The 20,282-nt window shown below is 45.9% G+C and overlaps 1 protein-coding gene across 2 annotated transcripts in view; it reads left to right on the top strand.

Moving 5' to 3' along the window:
* The window catches only part of JAG1 (jagged canonical Notch ligand 1), a 58,890-nt gene that overhangs the window by 31,356 nt on the left and 7,252 nt on the right, over window positions 1-20,282 (top strand). Inside the window, exons 6-19 of one of the 2 annotated variants that reach the window (XM_063125333.1) lie at window positions 3,743-3,873; window positions 4,095-4,214; window positions 5,044-5,157; window positions 6,579-6,692; window positions 8,288-8,401; window positions 9,765-9,811; window positions 11,882-12,055; window positions 12,459-12,612; window positions 14,067-14,231; window positions 14,940-15,053; window positions 16,738-16,851; window positions 18,367-18,480; window positions 18,574-18,690; window positions 19,714-19,741. In XM_063125333.1, the coding sequence (XP_062981403.1) occupies window positions 3,743-3,873; window positions 4,095-4,214; window positions 5,044-5,157; window positions 6,579-6,692; window positions 8,288-8,401; window positions 9,765-9,811; window positions 11,882-12,055; window positions 12,459-12,612; window positions 14,067-14,231; window positions 14,940-15,053; window positions 16,738-16,851; window positions 18,367-18,480; window positions 18,574-18,690; window positions 19,714-19,741 (1,620 nt within the window). The remainder of the gene's footprint in view (window positions 1-3,742; window positions 3,874-4,094; window positions 4,215-5,043; window positions 5,158-6,578; window positions 6,693-8,287; window positions 8,402-9,764; window positions 9,812-11,881; window positions 12,056-12,458; window positions 12,613-14,066; window positions 14,232-14,939; window positions 15,054-16,737; window positions 16,852-18,366; window positions 18,481-18,573; window positions 18,691-19,713; window positions 19,742-20,282) is intronic. The other variant, XM_063125334.1, reaches the window with a different exon arrangement.

Below are 20,282 nucleotides of genomic sequence, written 5' to 3'. Positions count from 1 at the left end.
TCATGTGTTTCTCCCACCACCACCACCACCACCACCACCACCACCACCCCCACACACATGCCAGCCTACATGGGGCGTTGTGTCCTGGCATCTCCAGTTGTTGGAGTGGAGTTTGCTGCTGGGCTTCATGTCTGTCTGGAGGCAGAGGTGCTGCAAGAGCTCTAGGAAGAGAATTGTTGGGGTTGCGCTTGATTTCCCATGTGTGTCATGAGGCCGAGATGTTACGTGCAGAAGTGCCTCCTTCTTCTGCAAAGTGTCCTTTCTCCCTGTTTCACACCACCAAATGTTACCCTTGTGAGCATTACGTGTGCATGGCCTGATGCCAGAGCACCCCATATCTGACTTGTGGTCTCTCTTTGTGTGATTTTATATCCAAGTCTGGTTGTGTGCTGTGATGGGTTGCGAAGTTACATCATCATATGCTTTGCTCTGTAGTGTACCTGTAGTGCTTTTTCACTCATATCCTGCTTGTGGGTTCCTGGTTGACTTCTGCTTGGCCACTGTTTGAACTGAATGCTGGAATAGATGGACCCTTGGTCCAATCCAGCAGGGCTTTTCATACGTCCATATGCACGTGCTCAAAGTTGCATCCTATGCTGTGCTCTGTCATGTATGGGTAGTGTCGTCAGGGAGCTGGGATAATAATAATAATAATAATATATTTCTTACCCACCTCTCCCTTTGGATCGAGGCGGGGAACAACATTAGAACAGGAATCAATACATCTTAAAAATTCATGATTTTACATTGATCTGGATAGGCCTGCCGGAAAAGGCTAGTTTTTAAAGCTGCCTTAAAATCACACAGAGAGTTAATTTTATGAATCTCCTCTGGCAGGCCATTCCACAATCTGGGGGTGACAGAAGAAAAGGTCCTCTGGGAAACCAACGTCAGCCTAGTTTTAGTTGACTGAAGTAAGTTCTCCCCAGAGGACCTGAGTGTGCGGGGCGGACTGTATTGGCTGTGCCTCTCTCCTTTCCTTTCTGGGTAACAAATCTGGGTTAGCTTCCCCCTTGCCTCCGATTGCAGATGCACCAGCCCTTTTTTGTGAACTACCCAGGGAGCTTCGGCTATTGGGCGGTATAAAAATGCAATAAATAAACAAATAAACGAGGGTGTTGTAAAAATCGGACAGGTCAGAATACAGAAGAGATGATGATGATGATGATTTTTCTTCCGTGGCTTTGTCAGGCTAGATCAGGTGGTCGTATGTCTTTGCCCTATTTTCGCTGGGCTGGATCCCAAGAGGTGGCCCAGCCAAAACTACAAAAGATTTGTGCTTCTGTCATCCAGCGAAAAGGGCCTTAAGGGGTTTGCCCACATTCTTTGCTAGCCAGAACAACAGGCTTTGTTTCGAGAGTTCAAGCCTTACTCTGTCTCCCGTCTCCCACTCACTGCCCAGACATGCACTACTGCCCTTATTTACTTAAGGTGCAACTTTCCCACACTTCTTTTGCCTAGTCCTCCAGCAGTGTAGCTGTCCTTCCTGATACCCCAGCCTCAATTATCTTCATGGACTCTGAGAAACAAGATTATAATTCTTTTTCCATTAAGTTGGGATGAGTCATCGTCTGTTATGTTACAAATGCAACAGTTTAAAAATAAAACACCGGCCAAAGCTGCTCTAAGATCTGAAACAATAATGCATAGAACTCTCTCTCTCTCTCTCTCTCTCTCTCTCTCTCTCTCTCTCTCTCTCTCTCTCTCTCTCTCGTTCTTTTTGGAAGCAACTCGGAGCAAAAGAGCCACTTTGATAAAATGAAATGGATCCATGTGTCTTTCTGTAGACCAGGCTGTTTCACGTGAGAATATGATGGGGTGTGTGTGTGTGTGTTTAATGTGGAAAGAATTAATAACTTCTGCTAAAATTAGCACGGCTTAAGTTTTCTGGAATCGGCCCTGGCTTGCTTTTGGAACTGACCTATCAAGATGGGCTGTGCCTTGCATTAAAAAGTAAAAAAGTCAGGGTTTTTAGTTGTTTCTCTTTCTTTCTTTCTTTCTTTCTTTTTAAAGAAGCTTTGCTCTGCAAAGGCTCGGTTTGTTCTGTAAGCTTTTGTGTGGAAACAACTAAATGCATGCAGAGTTCAGTGGAGGTTTGCGGGACCGAGAATGGAATCCCTCATTTTATCTCCTTTGTGTGTCCTCTGTATTGAAAAGGAGAGCTCTGTTTCCTCTGATGTCTTGCTGGCAGGGGAAGGTCCACCACCACTTGGGCTTGGAATCTGTGCTACCTTTTCTGCTTATCGGATGCATCAAGGCACCTCGAGGCTTTGAACCGGTCTCTTCCTTCAAAGCTGCTCTTGAAAAATAACAATAATAATAATGGGAGTGGTTTGTTGTCTGAAGCTTCCTTTTCTTTTCTTTTTAAGAAGGAGAGTTAAAACTTATTCTTTGCTTGCTGTGAATGCTTAGCATTTGGAAAGATCCCTATCGCTTTTTCCCATGACAAGGATTTGCTGGCCAAGGTAGCTCTTAACTGCCTTGGCTGGAAAAGGTTTATTTTGATAACTCAGTGAGTAATTCCTGCTGATTGCTTCTTCCCAGGTCTCTGTAATGAAGTGCACTTTCAGTTAACTCCAGTTAACCCACAATTTCATGCTTTCCACCTTTTCTTGTTTTTTTTATTCCCCCACCCCACCCCCCAGGATATTTTAAAAGCAAAATGGCTCAGTTTGGAAAGTATTCAAACCGGAGATTTTTCTCGTGCCACACATGTCTGTGTTGTGTTTTGTTGTGTGTGAGGCCTTTCTTTGGAGAATGGATCGCTCTTGCTTGCCTCGTTGTTACATCAAACTGGTTTCGTGAGCTAAAGTAATGCCTTTACAACGTACATAAGCACTTGTGCCCGACTTTAAGAGAAAATCATCTTGTGTCTGGATTTGCGCTGTGCCTTATTATTATTATTATTATTATTATTATTATTATTATTATTATTATTTACATGTATATACCACCCCATAGTCAAAGCTCTCTGGGTGGTTTACAAAAATTAAAAACCTCTGTATCTGGAGGAGACTGTCAGTTGCTGGGTTTTTTTTTAAAAAAAATACATTTAAAAATGCATATACATATACATTTAAAAAAATTAAATGTATATGCAGCCACATGTTATCACAATGGAAACCTCAACATCCTTTCACTATCCTATGACTGCTGCCACAGATTAATATCTTTCTTGGAAAAAAGCGGCTTCCTTTTCTCCTAAGCCTAACATGTGACCCCCGTTGCCCAGAAAAGAGCAACTTGCTAGAGTGTTGAGGTGCTGTGCAAGGGAAACTCTGCTTAAGCTGGCTGTTCCCTACTGTTTGGATGGTTTGTCTTGCCACTAAAGCGTCCCCCAAACCCTTGTATTCATGAGGATCTTTGGAGAATGGTTGTTCGTCCTTTCTCTTCCCCCGCCCCACCTCCGATTTTATAAGCTATTTGTCAAAGCCCAAAGATTGATCTATGGTCTGCACCCACCCACCCACTCTCCCTCCCTCCATTTGTATGAGAATCACATAATATTGTCTTCCGTGGCACCCCACCGGGCCTCCCAGAACACTGATTCTTTTGTGAGAAAGCTGCCTTTAGAGACCTTTTAAAAACTGTTTGTTTACAATAAACCACCCAATCATCCCTTGAAATAGAATGGAATAATTCCCTTTAAAACCACAAAACGGGAACTCGGGGATTCCTTAGTCACTGCGCCTTTGTTTGTTTGTTTGAGAAAATAATTCCGATTGCTTTGTTTTCTTTGAAGGTGTCAGTACGGATGGCAAGGGCAGTACTGTGACAAATGCATTCCCCACCCAGGCTGTGTCCATGGCACTTGCAATGAACCATGGCAATGCCTCTGCGAAACCAACTGGGGTGGCCAGTTCTGCAATAAAGGTACGCTGGGCCCAACAAGGGAGCCAACGCAAAAGCTGCGGAGCGGGTGGGGAGTCCGGGGGCTGTGCGTAAAGGCTGTCCCAGGAAACCTTCTGTCCACCGGTGACGCTTCCGCGTCTTGGCTGTAAGCCTGTGGGCGGCTTGTTGTGCAGCGTGATAGAACTGCCCTACAGAGACTGTAGCCTCTTGCTCATTCTCCGATTCGTGCTGGTCCCTTGCAGATCTCAACTATTGCGGGACTCACCCGCCTTGTTTGAACGGAGGTACGTGCAGCAACACCGGGCCTGACAAATATCAATGTTCCTGCCCAGAGGGTTACTCGGGACAGAACTGCGAAATTGGTAAGGGCTTACCCCATTGCTGGTTTGACCACTGAATGTAAGGATTGTGTTCTTTCATAGAATCGTAGAATAATAGAGTTGGAAGGGGCATATAAGGCCATCGAGTCCAAACCCCCACCCCGCTCAATGCAGGAATCCATCCTAAAGCATCCCTGACAGATGGGATACGCCAGGCATAAGAGAGCAGAAACATTTGCTAGAGGAACTGCCCAGAGAGCTTCAGCGAAGAGGTGGTACAGAAATGTAGTAAATAAATGAAATAAATAAGTAGAATGCAACAATTGCTTCCATGGAATTGAACCACTGTTGTATCTGACCAGTATATTTTGGGGAAAGGGAGAAAATTTAAGGACGTGTGTGTGTGTGTGTTTTAACTGGGGGGAAATGAGCTCTCTGTGGGTTAGTCCTACTTCGAGTAGATCCTTTGCAATGAATGGGACTGAAGTTAGACTATCCTTGACTCCAACCCTATGAGTCTTTGGATGGGCCTTCCATATTTAGTGTGAGAAGTTTACTTGATTACAGAAATGCTTGCCTGATTGGCGGGCACCTCCAGGTAACGCTTTATCGAGGGGGGATAATACGGTCAGTAAGACTGGTGGTCGCTCTGCCTTCAGCAGGTATGACATGGTTGTTGATCAGGTGGCTTAGCGCTCATAGCTGTTTCTGATGTAAATTGAGCAGCTGTCTGACAGGTTAGGCATGGTGGTATGTCTGCCACATTATCAGAGCCTGGAGCTAGGAACCCATCGAGGCCAGGAGTATGAGGAGGTGGTTGGTCGTGTCGCTGGCCTTGGCTAAGCTGAAGAGGGTTCTGTTCTTGCTGCAGCGGAACATGCCTGTCTTTCGGATCCTTGCCACAATGGAGGAAGCTGCCTTGAAACCTCTACAGGATTTGAGTGTGTCTGTGCTCCAGGCTGGGCAGCTCCAACATGCACACTTAGTAAGTTAACTAGCATTTCCGACTTAACGCTAAACTTTAAGCCAAACTGCTTGGCTTTTGAGTGCTGTGCAAATTTTCCAGTGGCTTGTGGTGGTCACCACTATCTGATATTTGGGGAGTGTCTGCCAGCTTGGCAGACATACAGTACAGCTTTCTGCTCTTTCTGAATTCTCTGCTTTGTGCACTGGGTGTTCAGATATTTTATAATCCCAGCACGCTACACCTTGCTGCTACGGACGGTGCTCTTCAGGCTTGTATAATTTATTCTTGCAGTTCACTCTTGAGTTAGATCCCCAAGGGTGCAATGCTATGCATGTTCACACAGGGAAAAAAAGTCCTACAACTCCCGTCATGCCCTAGCCTGCTATGCTCCATAGGTGCTCCATCGCGGAAAAGCGGAAGCTGAGAAAACTTGGCTTGGCTTGAGACCCTGGGGCCCATCATTTGGGTTGTACCCAATGTTAGTCCTACTTAGAGAACACTTATTGAAATGAATGAGACTTCAGTGAGTCCCATTCATTTTAGTGAGTCTACTTTAAGTAGGACTACTGTTGGATACCACCCCATTGTCTGGCACGTACTTATTGGTCTTATTTGATGCCATCTGCATCCTTCAAAGGTTCTCTGGCGTAAAGATTAAATACAGAGTGGAGGGAGCCATTTGGAGTTCCTTGTGCTGACTAATATTGCTGCTGGAGCTACTTCTACAGAGATATGGGGGTGGGGGTGCTGGAAATAGGCTTGCAAGCATGTTCTGAATCTGGCTCAAGCTCTGCAAAAACGTGGCTCTGGTTCAGGGTGGGCGCTCTCTCCGGGCCTCCCTATTGCAGCCGTTCCCTTTCCTAAACCCTAAACATTGTGGAGAGGCCTTTGTGACAACCTTTAGGCTGTTGCATTGCCACTGTATATGCTCTCAACAGCCTATGGTAGGTTTTGGAAAGGGGTCTCTGTGGCAGCCTGGGCTAGTGGCAAAAATTTCTCTTGGGCCCAGTTTTGAACTGGGCCCAGCCATAAATGAGTTCACTTGGGCCCATTTGTAACTGAGACTGTGAAATAAGGCTCAGTCACCATGCAATAAGCAGAACATGAACACTCCTTTATGAATATTCATAAGTGAATATGTCACAGGGGACGGTGTAAAATTGCCTGGGCTGGCATCTTTCTCTGAGGCTACTCAGTTGTAGAAGTCATGTCTATGTGAACGTTGAGTGCTTGAAAGTCTTTAAAATCGAAATGCATGCTTACGTCCAATGTTGTTGGAGTTGCTGAGGCCAGTGGGGAGGGATGCACACCACGACTGGGTACAAAATCTGGATCTCTTCTGGATGTAGAATGTCACTTGACAAGAATGTGTGTGGCCTGCTAGTACGGCTGTTGTAGATGTTGACTTGTCTGTATTAAAGCTCATTCTCTCTTGGTAGATATCGACGACTGCTCTCCAAACCCCTGCGGCCACGGAGGGACTTGCCAGGATCTAGTTGATGGGTTTAAATGTATTTGCCCACCTCAGTGGACTGGCAAAACGTGTCAAATAGGTAAGTGTAGGCTGTATATATTTGTGGAACAGAAAAATAAGCAGTTTGGAGGATCTGCCAATAGAAGCTCTGATGAATTGAATGCTTCGCTGTGAGGAACGTTCACGTTCAAATCAAATGGGCAGCTACAGCCAGTCCAGTAAGATGAACCTGTAGATGGTGGATCATCTATGAAGAACCTGCCCAAACGTGGACATAGACATTTTAATCCCATACTGTACCCCAGCCTTCCCCGACCTTAGTGTATACACACGGGTAGAGATTATGAGCTGCAACAACCTCACAAGCTTTTCCTATACTGGTGCCAGCCAGGTATCCCAGCATTCTTGGCTAGGGATGAAGGGAGTTGCAGTCCAACACAGCTGAGGGAAGCACCTGATTGAGGAAGGTTGGTATTTATGGAACCAGGGGATTATGCTTTCTGCAGGTAACTATGTTTAGTAGGGGACAAAGCTGTGATGTTGAGCGCATGAGGCAGAGGAGTTTCGGGACCTTTTCTCGCCCTACATCAGAATCATGGAACAGTTCAGACCCTTCCAAATTTCTCCTCCTGCGGTACAATCCTGCCTGTACTCTGGGAAACTGTTATGCAGAGAACCTTTCCACGACTGTCCCCGGTAGTGTTCTGGAGGCTGTATCTGTGCTTGCCATGGACCACGGGTTTCCTATTTCTCCTCCCCACCCTGGCCATGCTGCAAGCCTAGAAACAGCTTCGAGGAGGCAGTGGCTAAGTGACACAATAGATTCTCCATGAGACCAGGATGCCTTGTGCAGAGAAGGCAGCTTTTGTAAGAGAGGAGCATAGGCTGAATAATCTGGAAGCATTCTTACTTGCCTTGAAAACAGAAGGGGGGGGGCTTCCTGCAGTCTGTTCGTGGACCCATGTTAGGAGTAGCCTCCCATCCCTCTCCCAGGTAATATGGGCAGCGGCCCCTTTAACTTAGAAACCACTTCCTTATCTTCCTATTATCAGCTATGATGAGTATTTCAGAGCCCAATGCTGACATTTTTCTTCTTAAGCTGCTGTGTACTTTTGCTGCCTCTCCCACCTCCTTTTCCTCCCTTTCAGCCTCGTGGGAAACTAGCTCCCAACTCTGCCATCACATTAACTCCTTCGGACTAGAGAATTCACAGCCACATTCCAAGCTGTAGATGATCTCATGAAAAACGAGCCTCCCATGTTCTTAGTGCGGGGTATTAATCCCAATGACCAGGAATGCTCCGCTGCTCTGACATTCTCCATCTCGCTTCTCTTCTAGCCCTTTCTCTCTCTCTCTCTCTCTGTGTGTGTGTGTGTGTGTGTGTGTGTGTGTGTGTGAAAAGTTTCTCTTAATTATTGAGGCCAGGGTTTCAGTGCTGCTGGAACGCCATAATTGGGGAGAAATCAGAAGGCTTTTCAGCAACTAGTAACATAGCCTTTTTTTCTTTTCTCTCCCCCATCCCTAAATCTTGTTAATCCACTCCTGTAAGATTTTAAAAATCCATTGGTCTTTAATGAACTTGTCGTGATTGCTGTGAAAACAAGAGAGGGTTGTGTGTTCCCCTCTTGCTGTGTCCACTGCTTAACATGGGCAATTCAACGTGTCTCTTTTCAGATGCGGATGAATGTGAGGGTAAACCTTGTCTCAATGCCAATTCCTGCAGGAACCTAATTGGCAGCTACTATTGCGACTGCATTGCTGGCTGGGCTGGCAACAATTGTGATATGAGTAAGTGTGTGTATGTGATCTTCATCCCACGTACCTGTTTCCCTTGTTGTTGTCGCTACCGGGCGGCTAGATCCTTTGCATACCAGGAAATGGGTTTAAGGGGGGGAATGTAAAAAAAAAAAATCATAAAAAATCAACGGATGACCCAATCCGATTCAAATTTGGTATACTGAAAGCTCTCCTTAATATCTATTACTGTGCCAATTTTGATGTCTTTATCTTTAAAGCTTATGCAGATGTAAGCATTTGTTTAATCCATATCAAATCCTGCTCCTGTGCCCCGGTGGCCGCTCAGATGATACGCTCGAAATCTAGTATCAAAATACGGCGAGCCTTTTGCTTTTATAGCGCAATTAAAGCAGGATGCATGGGAGTACTTCACAATAAAAGCAGATTATAAGCTGGAAAACTTCAGAGTCCTTTGCACACAGTTCGCAGTGATTGCACAGTATAACGCTGGTGTGATAAAGCTCTCTCTGTGTAAATTTTAATATCTAACCCAGGTCTCTCTGATGTGGTGCCTGTGAGTACCAATGTGCCCATGGCCATCTCTCTTGATGCCTGCTGGGCTCCCTGCCCCTCCTGATTTTATTTTATTTCTTCAGATTTGGGGGGGGGTATTCACTTTGTCTTTAACCAGGTGGGTGGCATGCATGCAGCAAAGCAAAGAGTTGCCCTCTAGGACCATCTTTCTTTGGGTCCCAAAGAGTGGCATTGTGTGTCGAAGCTCAGACCCATGCTTCTGCCTTGTATTTAGGTTCTTGGCCCAGTCGGCATGCAGCACCTGGTGAAATCCCATCTTCATCACAACAGTTGAAGCTGCAGGAGCTATACTACAGTGGCCAGATACAAAAGAGGGCAGGGCTCCTGCAGCTTCAACTCTTGAGACGAAGAGGGGATTTCACCAGGTGCTGCATACGTACGAATGACACCGACTGAAATTCCCTTTTCTGTGCAACTTTTAAAGATACAGGAGCCCTGTCCTCCTTTCCCTAGGGTCACCCTAGAGTTTGAGGCTCAGCCTTTCGGTATTAGCCAGCAAGGGAAGGACCAAGGGCGGAGGGTGAGGGGCGGCTGATGTTTTTAGAAAGGGAGTAGTCAGTCTGGCATGAATAAGAAGCAATTTTATCAAACCCATTAGTCCACTGCATGGCTATATTCAGATAAGGTGACTTGAAACAATGATGTGAAGTTTCAGCTTAACTCCACTGGAAGAATTGCTGAAGGTTCCCACCCATTATAATAATCTTATCTGGAGGAAAGCATGCAGGAAACCTGACGGAGCCACTTGAGTTTCAATGTGTGTGTTGCCTTCTGTAGGCTTTGCTAACAGTGTGGTTCTTTTTTTAAAAAAAAATTGTAGATATTGATGACTGTACTGGACAATGTCAGAATGGAGGAACTTGCAGGGTAAGTCATTTTTAGTTACGTGGGTTATAGCTTCTGTACCAAGTTCTTAAGAGAATGGTTCTGCAGAATGTGCAACTTAGTCTGTTTCTGTTTGGTGAGGCTTTGTTGGTTCTGTCCCACTTTCACATTTGTTTTGTGGGAAAATGCGTCACAGAAAGTCCCATTTTAATCCACATTTCTATATGCATTTTCTATCAAAATAGGCATTTTAAAACTTCTTTTTTTAAAAGCTGAGAACTGTTGGGACATTGAGTTAGTGTGAAAGCTGGTTGAATAACTTATATCTGATATGCACATTTGTCCTGGAAGGGTAGATTGGGTTCCATTGGAAGTGGAATTTCCAAAGATTCCTTAAGCCAGCGCTGCAGCAGAGATCCAAAGCATCTCAAACAGATTTCTGTCCAAGCTTTAGAAACGGATGCTATTCCACAATCTTCTCACTGCTCCAGAAGCTTATACTAGATAGTTTCCATGATTTGGGGTTCCTCCACCTCAATCTCCCAAGTGTAAAATAGGATTAATAGCGATCTCCCTTACAGTATCATAGTAGGATTTCTAAAGTATTTTGCACATTAGAAAAAGAGAGAGAAATAAATTTGATAACGCCAAGTGTTGCTTTTTGGAAAGGACGTACATTCCTACCATAATTTGTTCCATTGTTGTCCCACCCCTCTTCCAAGGTGGGCATGCATTCCCTTGCCCCGCCCCAGTTTGATCCTCCCATCAATCTAGGGTGAGTGGAGTGGGGCTTCCCACTGTCATCCAGTGGGCTTCATGGGTGAGGGTCAAACTAGGCATCATGGGGACAGCCGCGTTTTGTCACTGGCTCACATGCTGGGGAGTCTGTTTAAATATCGAGGTGAGCGGGCTCCGTCTTCTCTGCTTTGCATCTTCCTGTCATTTCAGACCCTTTTTCCCCAGCCTGGCTCCAATTCTAGGGCAGGATCTACACTACTGCTTTAAAACCTTTTATTATTTATTTATTGCATATTTATACTGCCCAACAGCCTAAGCTCTCTGGGCAGTTTACAACTAAAACCATAAAATCCAGATTAAGACTTTAAAATCACATAAAGCCAGAATAAATTACAGTCCAGGGAAGGCTTGTTTAAACAGATATGTTTTTAGGAGGTGTTTAAAAGTTATTACATTTTCCACCTCCCGAGCCACACGAGGGTTTTCCAGAGCGTGGGTGCCGCTACAGAGAAGGCCTGCCGTCAAGGTTCTTCAGGGCGGCATTCTTTTCGTGTTGGGATGACAAGCAGCAGGGCCTCCTCTAACAGTAGTGATAACTGTTGGGGACCGGGACACACGCCATAGGCAGTTTTCAACCCGTTTTCAAAGCGCCATATCCTACTGGCCTGGGGGTGTAGCAGGTCAGGAGAAAAGTGCTCAAAGCTACAGAGCGTATGGAAGTTAAGGCAGGCGAATTGAGGGGGGGCTACAGATCCCCTCATCTGTCTGCTTCTTTTTCTGTAAATATCAAACTACCCCAGTGCTTTATAAGTGCACAGCGACAGGCGCATGAATAAACAAATGTGGCAGCCCTCATCCTATATTTATTTTTATTTATTTATTTATTACATTTTTATACCGCCCAGTAGCCAAAGCTCTCTGAGCGGTTCACAAAAACCACTCAAATCCTTTGGCTCCAGTTGGGGCTTTGAACAGAGGGGCCGTGGCTCAGCAGTAGAGCCCCTGCATTGCATGCAGAAGGTCGCAGGTTCAATCCCCGGCATGTTCAGGTAGAGCTAGGAAGGCATCCTGCCTGAAACCCTGGAGGGCCACTGCTGCCAGCCAGTGTTGACAAAACTGGGCTAGATGGACCAAGGGTCTGACTCGGTATAAGGCAGCTTCCTATGTTCTTATGAACCCAAGTCATCCCCATCTAAGTCAGAAGTCTTATCCACTGCACCACCCTTCCCCAATTTGGTGCCCGCTGGGGAATTCTGGGAGTTGTTGTCCAACCGATCTGGAGGACACCAAATTGGGGAAGGCTGCAGTATGCAATAAGTACATGAAGTGCTTTTAATGAGCTGCCTCAAACTCATTCTCTTAATCTTCTTTCAGGACTTGGTTAATGGTTTCCGGTGTGTCTGCCCACCTGGCTACGCAGGGGAACAGTGCGAGAGAGACATCAATGAATGTGCAAGCAACCCTTGTTTGAATGGGGGACATTGCCAAGATGAAATCAGTGGATTCCAATGTCTCTGCCCGGCTGGATTCTCAGGAAATGTCTGTCAGGTGAGGGCTGGTGAAACGCAAGCTCCAGATAAGAGCACCTAGCTGCAGAGTCTCTGGACCTGTGTGCTGAATACCAGCATTCAGCAAGCCATGACACCTTTAATAAATAAATATAAAATGCTGCGGAGTTGAGGAAATCCACGACCCGTTCAGGGTTTGCGTGCTCAAAGTTGCAAGAACTCTGCATGTGCAAAGCTCTGCCTGCCGCTTGATAACCTTTGTTTTAGTGAGGTTGGCCACGATTGCATTGTGGATGATGTACACAAGTAATTGAGGCGGCCGATAAAAAGGTCGGATTCCATAGTGTTTCCTGCCAGTGTCAGTGGGAAGAGGACTAAAAACAGCCTTTGTCTAAGCCTCTCTGTTCTGTCTTCCCTGTTCCTCTCTCCATCACCGCTTGCAGTTGGACATAGATTATTGCGAGCCCAACCCATGCCAAAACGGGGCCCAGTGCTTCAATTATGAGAACGATTACTTCTGTAGCAATTGTCCGGAAGACTATGAAGGGAAGAACTGCTCGCACCTGAAGGATCACTGCCGCTCGACTACTTGTGAAGGTATATTCAGGGAGAGGGTTTGAGCCTGTGTTTTCTATGCAGGATGTCCCGGGTTCAAACCCTGGCATCTCCAGGGAGGGCTGGGAGAGCCTCCTGCTTGGAATCCCGGAGAGCTCCTGCCGGGCATGACAGTGGTCTGACTGGCTGGAGGCCGCTTCCTCTCTTCCCAGCTGCCAATGTGCCTTGCTCTGTAGGGCAGAAAGCAAAAGTATGGCTCTTTGTCGCAGCAGCCTGTTTTGAGCGTTGGAAAGGGAGCCATCCTGTGTCAGTGGATGTGGCCTTCATGGGCCAAAGACTTTCAAAGCCAGCGCTCCCAGGCCTGGGTCCTTCCAGACGTTTTGGACAGCAGCTCCTTCCAGGCCCAGCCAATGATCACATGCGATGGGGGTTGTAGTTCAAAATATTCAGAGGGCACCATGTTGGGGAAGGCCGTTCTAAGCCTTAAGCCGTGGCTCAGCCTTTGCAGTGTTCGTTCACAACATGGCTGAAGCCGTGGGGCAAGTTCGTTCTGTCCTTGAGGGCTGTGAGGGGCTTGGAAAACCCAAGTTGTTCCACAGGCCTATTTTGAGGCGGCGTGTCCCAATCTGGTGTCGTTCCGCTAGTTTGGACAACAATTCCCATCAGCTCAAGTGAGAATGAACTGTTTGGGACAGATGGGAGTTGTAGTCCAAAAGATCTGGAGGACCTGAGGGAGGCTTAATTAAAACCTTTCCCCTTAGCTATGAGGGAAACAGGTTTAATATAGGATCTGCTCTAAATATACTGTGGGAATACTCTGGTGTGGGTGTTTAATAACCGTAAGGCAGGTAAATAATGCCAAGCTGACACGTGGTATTTGGTAGCTAACAACATAATAATAAGTTTATTGTTATTTAAAAGCTTTAAATCAAAATATAATACTTTCAATCCTGCCCTATCTAAACTCTCCACACACCAACCACCCCACTCTCTTCACATCAATCCTAAACCCCTAGAATCCAAGCTCTTCTCACTTTACAACTAAACAACTCTCCTCACACACACTCAAACTCACCTACCTCACAAACTCCCAACACTCTCCTTATATACTCCTTCCCCACCACCACCTATTACATCATAAACCACACACACTCAGTTCTAACGTTCCATACTTACCAGACATACTAATCTAGACATATACAAGATACTCAATTGTGGGGAACGCCACAGCATATTTTGAGGCGGCGTAGGCGTATCCCAATCTGGTGTCCTTCAGCCACTTTGGACTACAGTTCCCATCAGCTCAAGTGAGTGTGAACTGTTAGGTACAGATGGGAGTTGTAGTCCCAAAGATCTGGAGGACTCCAGGTTGGGAACGGCTGTTTTGAAGCAGGAAGGAAGCCCTCACTCACAGGTGGGTGGGAATGGCCATTTGAAAGCATCACTAAGAGACCAGTGAGGGCTGACTTCCTGCACATGTCTGCTTCCTTCTGTAGTCATTGACAGCTGCACTGTGGCGGTGGCTTCCAACAGCACGCCGGAAGGGGTTCGCTACATCTCCTCCAACGTCTGCGGCCCCCACGGCAAGTGCAAGAGCCAAGCGGGAGGCAAGTTCACTTGCGAATGCAACAAAGGCTTCACCGGCACCTACTGCCATGAAAGTAAGGTTTGAAGATGGCTTCCCTTGCCCCTTTGGTTGAAACCTGAGTTTATAGCTGCCTGTGTAAATACCTTGGGAATAGCAGTCGATTTGTCCTTGGGAGCAAGGGGTTTGACTCTCCTGCCCAGAGAGAACCTTTGGGATTCCTTCCTCTTGGAGTGAATTGAGGCCGGCGTTCTCTCAGCCTTGGGGAAGTTCATTTTAAGAGGCCGCTGCCCTTGAACATGTAACCCTTCATAAATTGAAATTGTAACTTGGTGGTGTGTACAAAAGCCTCTGGTAGTTTATTGCGAATTTACATTGGGGGTTTTATGACTTGCCTTTCAAGACTGTTTAAGACATATTGAGATATTAAGAGTAAGTAGGATTTTATGAGCTTAGTTCTCCCTCCCATCTTTTAAGGAAGGGCTTGGTGTTGTGGTAGAACACAAGCATGATTTGCATGTGGTGTGAATTGGGTTCAGTCTGGGGCACCTCCAGTTAAGAGATCTTGGCTTAGCTGGGCTGCGCAGAGCCATTGGCAGTTGGAATCATTGATACTAGTTGGACCCTATGTTGGTAGACCATTCTCCTTCCTTTGCAAGTATAGGTAGACATAACTTGGTAAGGGGAAACTACACACCTTAATTTGGGTGAGTTCCCCTCCCTCCCCAATCTGGTTTTTAAGCACCTTTCATTGACAAATGCCATCTTTTTCATTTCCTCGCAGACATCAACGATTGTGAGAGCAACCCGTGCAAAAACGGCGGCACGTGCATTGACAGCATCAACTCCTACAAATGCATTTGCAGCGACGGCTGGGAGGGGACCTTCTGTGAAGCCAGTAAGCAGACCCTCTTTCTCTGGTTGAAGGGCGGATGTCATGAACCTGGAGTGGTGGCTGGCTCTTCTTTGGAGGGGTTTGCCATCAGTTACTTTTCAATGGCTCAGTCCTGAAGCACAGTTCTCAAGAGAAGCCAATCTTACGGCATAGGAGGCAAGGAAAGCACGCCTTGATGGAGCGCTGCCTAGTTTTTAGGTCAGGAAGCGGACGCACAGACTTGCTGATTTTGCTGTCCCTGCAACACGGGAAGCTGCAGGAGTGTTGCACTCCCATAGTGGCCCCGTTCAGACAACACGCTAAACCATGCTGCTTAACCACAAAATGGTTAACGGAATGCATTTAGTGCATTCCGCCAACCTTTTTGTGGTTAAGCTGCATGGTTTAGCATGTTGTCTGAACGGGGCCACTATGTTAGTGATGGATGAACTCTGCCCCCCACTATGCTGTAACCTCAGTTTGAAATTTGGCTTTCAGACTGAACTTCTTTTTAACAAAATCAAAGCCTGACAACCTACATGACCTTTTATAGTCTGCTTTGCCTCTGCCTTTCTATTTGGTACTGCTGTTAGGCCAGGCAGGAAAGTCTTGCTGGCAGTCTCTGTCCTCCCCACCCCCACCCCATAGGTGGCTATGGCAGTGTCCCAGGCACCAGGAACCCTGGGAAATGTAGTTTTCCCAGGGTGCCAGAGTCCTTTGGAAGGCAGTCCTTACAAACTGCATGTCCCAAGCTATTGCGCAAGTGGGTTTCATTTTTCTTGTACCATATAATAACATGAGGTATAAAACAGCCCTTCCAAGAGCAGGAAGATTTTCTGTATGCAGAAAGATACCTTATAGGTTGCCAATCTGTGCTTGTGTGCATAGGAAGGCCGCCATGTTCTGCACCCCCATTGTGTTCATGAGAATGTCTTTGCTTGCCATGGTCATAGGGCTATTCAGCCTGTTTCTCCCTCTTCAATGTGCCTGGCTGTCCTTGTGCCAGACTACATTTTTGCCCTGTTATAACTGAAGTTACTGGGAAAAAATTATTAGGTGAATGTGTGCTTAAACCTTGAATGGTTTGAATTCAGAAAGAAGTGGCTAACTCAAGAACGGGCATGCTCTTGCTGTTAACCAAAGTACTGCTGAATAAATGGCATGAAAATCTGAAATCCTAACATGTCTAACAAACAGAAATGTAAAAAATGATGATATATGAGAGTTCTACCAGTAGGAACCTTGAACTTGTGGGTTTCCTGGTGACATCGCCTTTGTTGTTTTAATTCTGAGACCAGGGTTCCAATCCAGATGAAGAGTTTGTCACCTCTGGAATATCTGCTGTAGATGTTTCTCTCTGCAGTGCCTCATGATCGCAGAGGAGGGTTTTATTTTTTTGAACCTTTGGCCTGGGAAGAGTATAATTATGTAATAAGGCCTCCTTTGCTTTCAGCTTAACTGGGATATTTGTTCCAAGGGAATTGGAGTGTTTGTTGGCCAGAAAAACAGAAAGCAAATGGTGGATTATAGTGCAGAAAAAACACAGTAGCGTCAGTGGAAGATCTTCAGGCACATAATCCAGGCCTGAGAATAGAGGTCAACATCAGGAATAGAACATGCATGCGGATAGAGCAAGTTTTCTAAACATTGAAAGCACCTGCAAATATTTTTTTGAAGGGGAGCTCACTTTCTCTCCTGTTACATCCAGATATTAATGACTGCAGTAAAAACCCTTGCCATAACGGAGGGACATGTCGAGATTTGGTCAACGATTTCTTCTGTGAATGTAAAAATGGCTGGAAAGGAAAAACCTGCCACTCACGTGAGTATTTTTGAGAAGTCCCCTCTGATGGATGCCTAGTTTGGTATATGTATTTGACCAGCTCAGAATACTTGGCTATTTTCTGGAAAAAAAAGTAGGAGTTTTCCTCCCCTCCCCTCCTAGTGCTACTGGTGTTCAGCAGATCATGTGCTCAAAGCTAGCTGCTTCATAAGCATACGTTCCAGAAGTTTGTCAATGTTCATCTCTTTCCTTCATTGGTAGAGGCAGACTTCTTTACAAGCACATGCAGTTTTACAAAGCAGTGCTGTCTTGTATGAAAAGATATACTGATGAAATGTCAAAGCCGGGGGTGAGGAACCTCTGGCTCAGAGGCCAAATCTGGCCCTCCCCTGCTTCCAGCCGTCTCCCCCACAACCACTAATTGTTTGGTAGTCTCCTGGGTTCTGTGCTGTTGCTTCCCTATTTAAAAAAGTTCAACACATTTACTAACAGGGACTGGCCAATGAGACCACATCACGCGAGTCCTCTTCCAGCCTCATTGGCTGCCAGTCCAGGTCTGGGCCTGATTCAAAGTGCTGGTATTAACATTTAAAGCCCTAAACGGCTTGGGGCCAGGCTATCTGAAGGAACGCCACCTCCCATATGTACCCGCCCGGACCCTAAGGTCACCCTCAGGGGTCCTTCTCTGTGAGCCCCTGCCAAAGGAAGTGAGGCAGGTGGCTACCAGGAGGAGCAGGGCCTTCTCTGCTGTGGCACCCCGGCTGTGGAATGAGCTCCCTAAGGAGGTTCGCCTGGCACCTACACTATATTCTTTTAGACGCCAGGTGAAGACCTTTTTATTCTCCCAGTATTTTAGCAGTCTATAAATTAATTTTAACTTAGCTATTTTAAATTTACATTTCTGTACTGCTGCTGATTTTATCCTGGTTGTGCTTTTAGATTGGTTTTTATACTGTTGTTTTATACTTTGAATGGTTTTAATTTTTGTGAACCGCCCAGAGAGCTTTGGCTATTGGGTGGTATAAAAATGCAATAAATAAATAAATAAACTCTCCTAAGGCTTGGTTACTGAGAGTAAGCTGCACGATGGCTTTTGGCTCCATTTTTCTTCAAATCGAATAAATAAAGAAGTAGGCTTGCAATTCTGTATCAGTTTGGCCCTGCCCCCTTTTGCCTCTGGCTCCGCCCAGCATTGGAATGCGGCCCCTGAGAGCTTCTCTGAAAAGGAATTCAGCTGAAAGAGGTTCCCCACCCCTGGTCTTAAGCCACAATGCTGCAGGGCCCACATTCTCTAGCACCTGCAGTTAGGCTTGCAAGATAACTGAACTACCTTCTGACAACGGTCAGTGCTTATCTGTGTGTCACGGTCGGCGGGCATGTCATAATATGTTGAGCTGGGAGGTGGAATGGAATTGCCCTTGGGAAACGGATGGAGCTTTTTCTGAACGCTCGCCAGGAGAGCTGGAGGATCCTGAGCCCATATGAAATCAAGTTGATGGGACCTTGCTCATCGCAAATCCTTGTTCTGATTTGCCTGATTTTCACCTTCTGCAGGTGACAGTCAGTGTGATGAAGCCACATGCAATAATGGAGGGACGTGTTACGATGAAGGAGACGCCTTCAAGTGCATGTGTCCAGCAGGCTGGGAAGGCGCCACTTGCAATATTGGTAAGTGTGTGTGTGTGTGATCTCTTCTCACCATGTTTTTAGCTGTGGATTTTTTAGAACTTGGCAGCAAACTTTTCTTTGCTTCTGTTGCAGCAAGAAATAGCAGCTGCCTACCAAACCCCTGTCATAATGGTGGGACGTGCGTAGTTAGTGGCGATTCCTTTACATGCGTCTGTAAAGAAGGCTGGGAAGGACCAACTTGCACTCAGAGTAAGCTCTTTCTCTCTCTCCCTTTACACCCCCCCCCCGAATGCTTCTAAAGGGAAGGTCGATGAGAAAACTAGCTCATCTGCTTGTCCTTGGGGATTTGAGATTGAAACCAGAAGGGGGAAGCTGTTTGATGTGGGGCTTTAGTATCACCTGAACCATTTGGCTTTAATGACATTGTGGGATGGAGCTCTGGCCTGGGTATGAGAAAGTTGCAAATGAGATAAGTGGAGACAGATGTCATCTGGTTCATGCTGCTACCTCCCACCTCCCCAACTTGGGTTAGCTCTCCTCTTTTCCTAGTGATTTTGAGTCTGTTAATTTTTCTTCGTGGGGAGGATCCTTACAGGAATCTGCTTCCTGTGTCTATGTGTGTTAAGCCCAGGGGTGGGCAGACTTCAGGCTTGTTGGATCTAATTTGTTGTTTACTACAGTCCCAAAATCCATCTACTGGAGCCTGGTGTGAAAGACATACATTTAGAATTTGAAAATGCTGACCCCAGGAATTTGCTTTGAGTACCAGGACTGAGCGCAGAGTCCTTCCATGCAAAAATCTACTCCTGGTTACCCAAACCTTTCTTCATTTCAGCCATATCATGGCTGGGGGGGAGGAGGGGGAGAGTTGATGCTATTGTTAAATATTTCCAGGCCAGAACTCCTTGTCAATCTATTGCAAATCACCTGCAGATCTTCCATAGGCCCAGATGTACCTTCTGCCCACCTTGTGTTGAGCAATACAGCTCAAATCTGTTTGGAAAATGAGTTATAGGCCCCAGTAGAACTCCAGAGTCTTCCATTTTGCGGTTTAATTACATTATAAGGGGTGGAAGAAGGTTTTGGAGTCCTCTGCTTGATGCAGGAGATCCAGAGTCAGAGAATTCCCAACAGATGGCTGTCCAGTCTCTGCTTGAAGACCTCTGTCAAGGAACAGCCTACCACCCCTCTACCTGATTGACTGCACTGGCAATCTGCTCGTAACTGTTGAGATGTTGCTCCTAATTATTTATTCCTTTGATCTTTCTGCAGATACAAATGATTGCAGTCCACACCCTTGGTAAGCATCAGGACCTCGGAGCAAATTGGGTTTTTAATATTTTGTTTTGCTGGAGTGGTCATGAGGTGGAAATTTCTAGGGGTGTGTATGAGAGAGAGAAGTAAAAAGGCAAGAAAAGGCTCATTTGACATTCTTCCCCCCTGCCCTCCAAAACCTTTGACTGTACCTGAGTGTGTCTTATTCTTAGGCTCCTCCAGACTTCCTTCCTATTTATCTGTTTCAATTTACCTTTCCTTCCCACACACCCACCCGCAAATAGATGAGTCGACTAACTGAACATTCTTCCATATCACTTGACTAGACAGCATAATCTCAAAGTAGTTACTATATTTTCTTAAATTGTTGCAATTTCTAATAAATGCCCATAATATCTTGCCTCCTTCTAAAATAGGAAATGGCTAATGTTGCTTTAATCTTCCAGATGTTTTGGCTCACAACTCTCAGCATTCCTCATCATTGGATAAGGTTTGTTGGTGCTGATTGAAGTTGTAGGCTGAAACATCTGGAAAGTCACAACTTGTTTACCCCCAGCTTTAAGGTT

This window comes from Elgaria multicarinata, chromosome 4 (assembly GCF_023053635.1).
Source record: "Elgaria multicarinata webbii isolate HBS135686 ecotype San Diego chromosome 4, rElgMul1.1.pri, whole genome shotgun sequence".
Lineage (NCBI taxonomy): Eukaryota > Metazoa > Chordata > Lepidosauria > Squamata > Anguidae > Elgaria > Elgaria multicarinata.
Note: the sequence above shows the minus strand (reverse complement) of the source record. Positions and strands in the feature narration are given on the sequence as shown.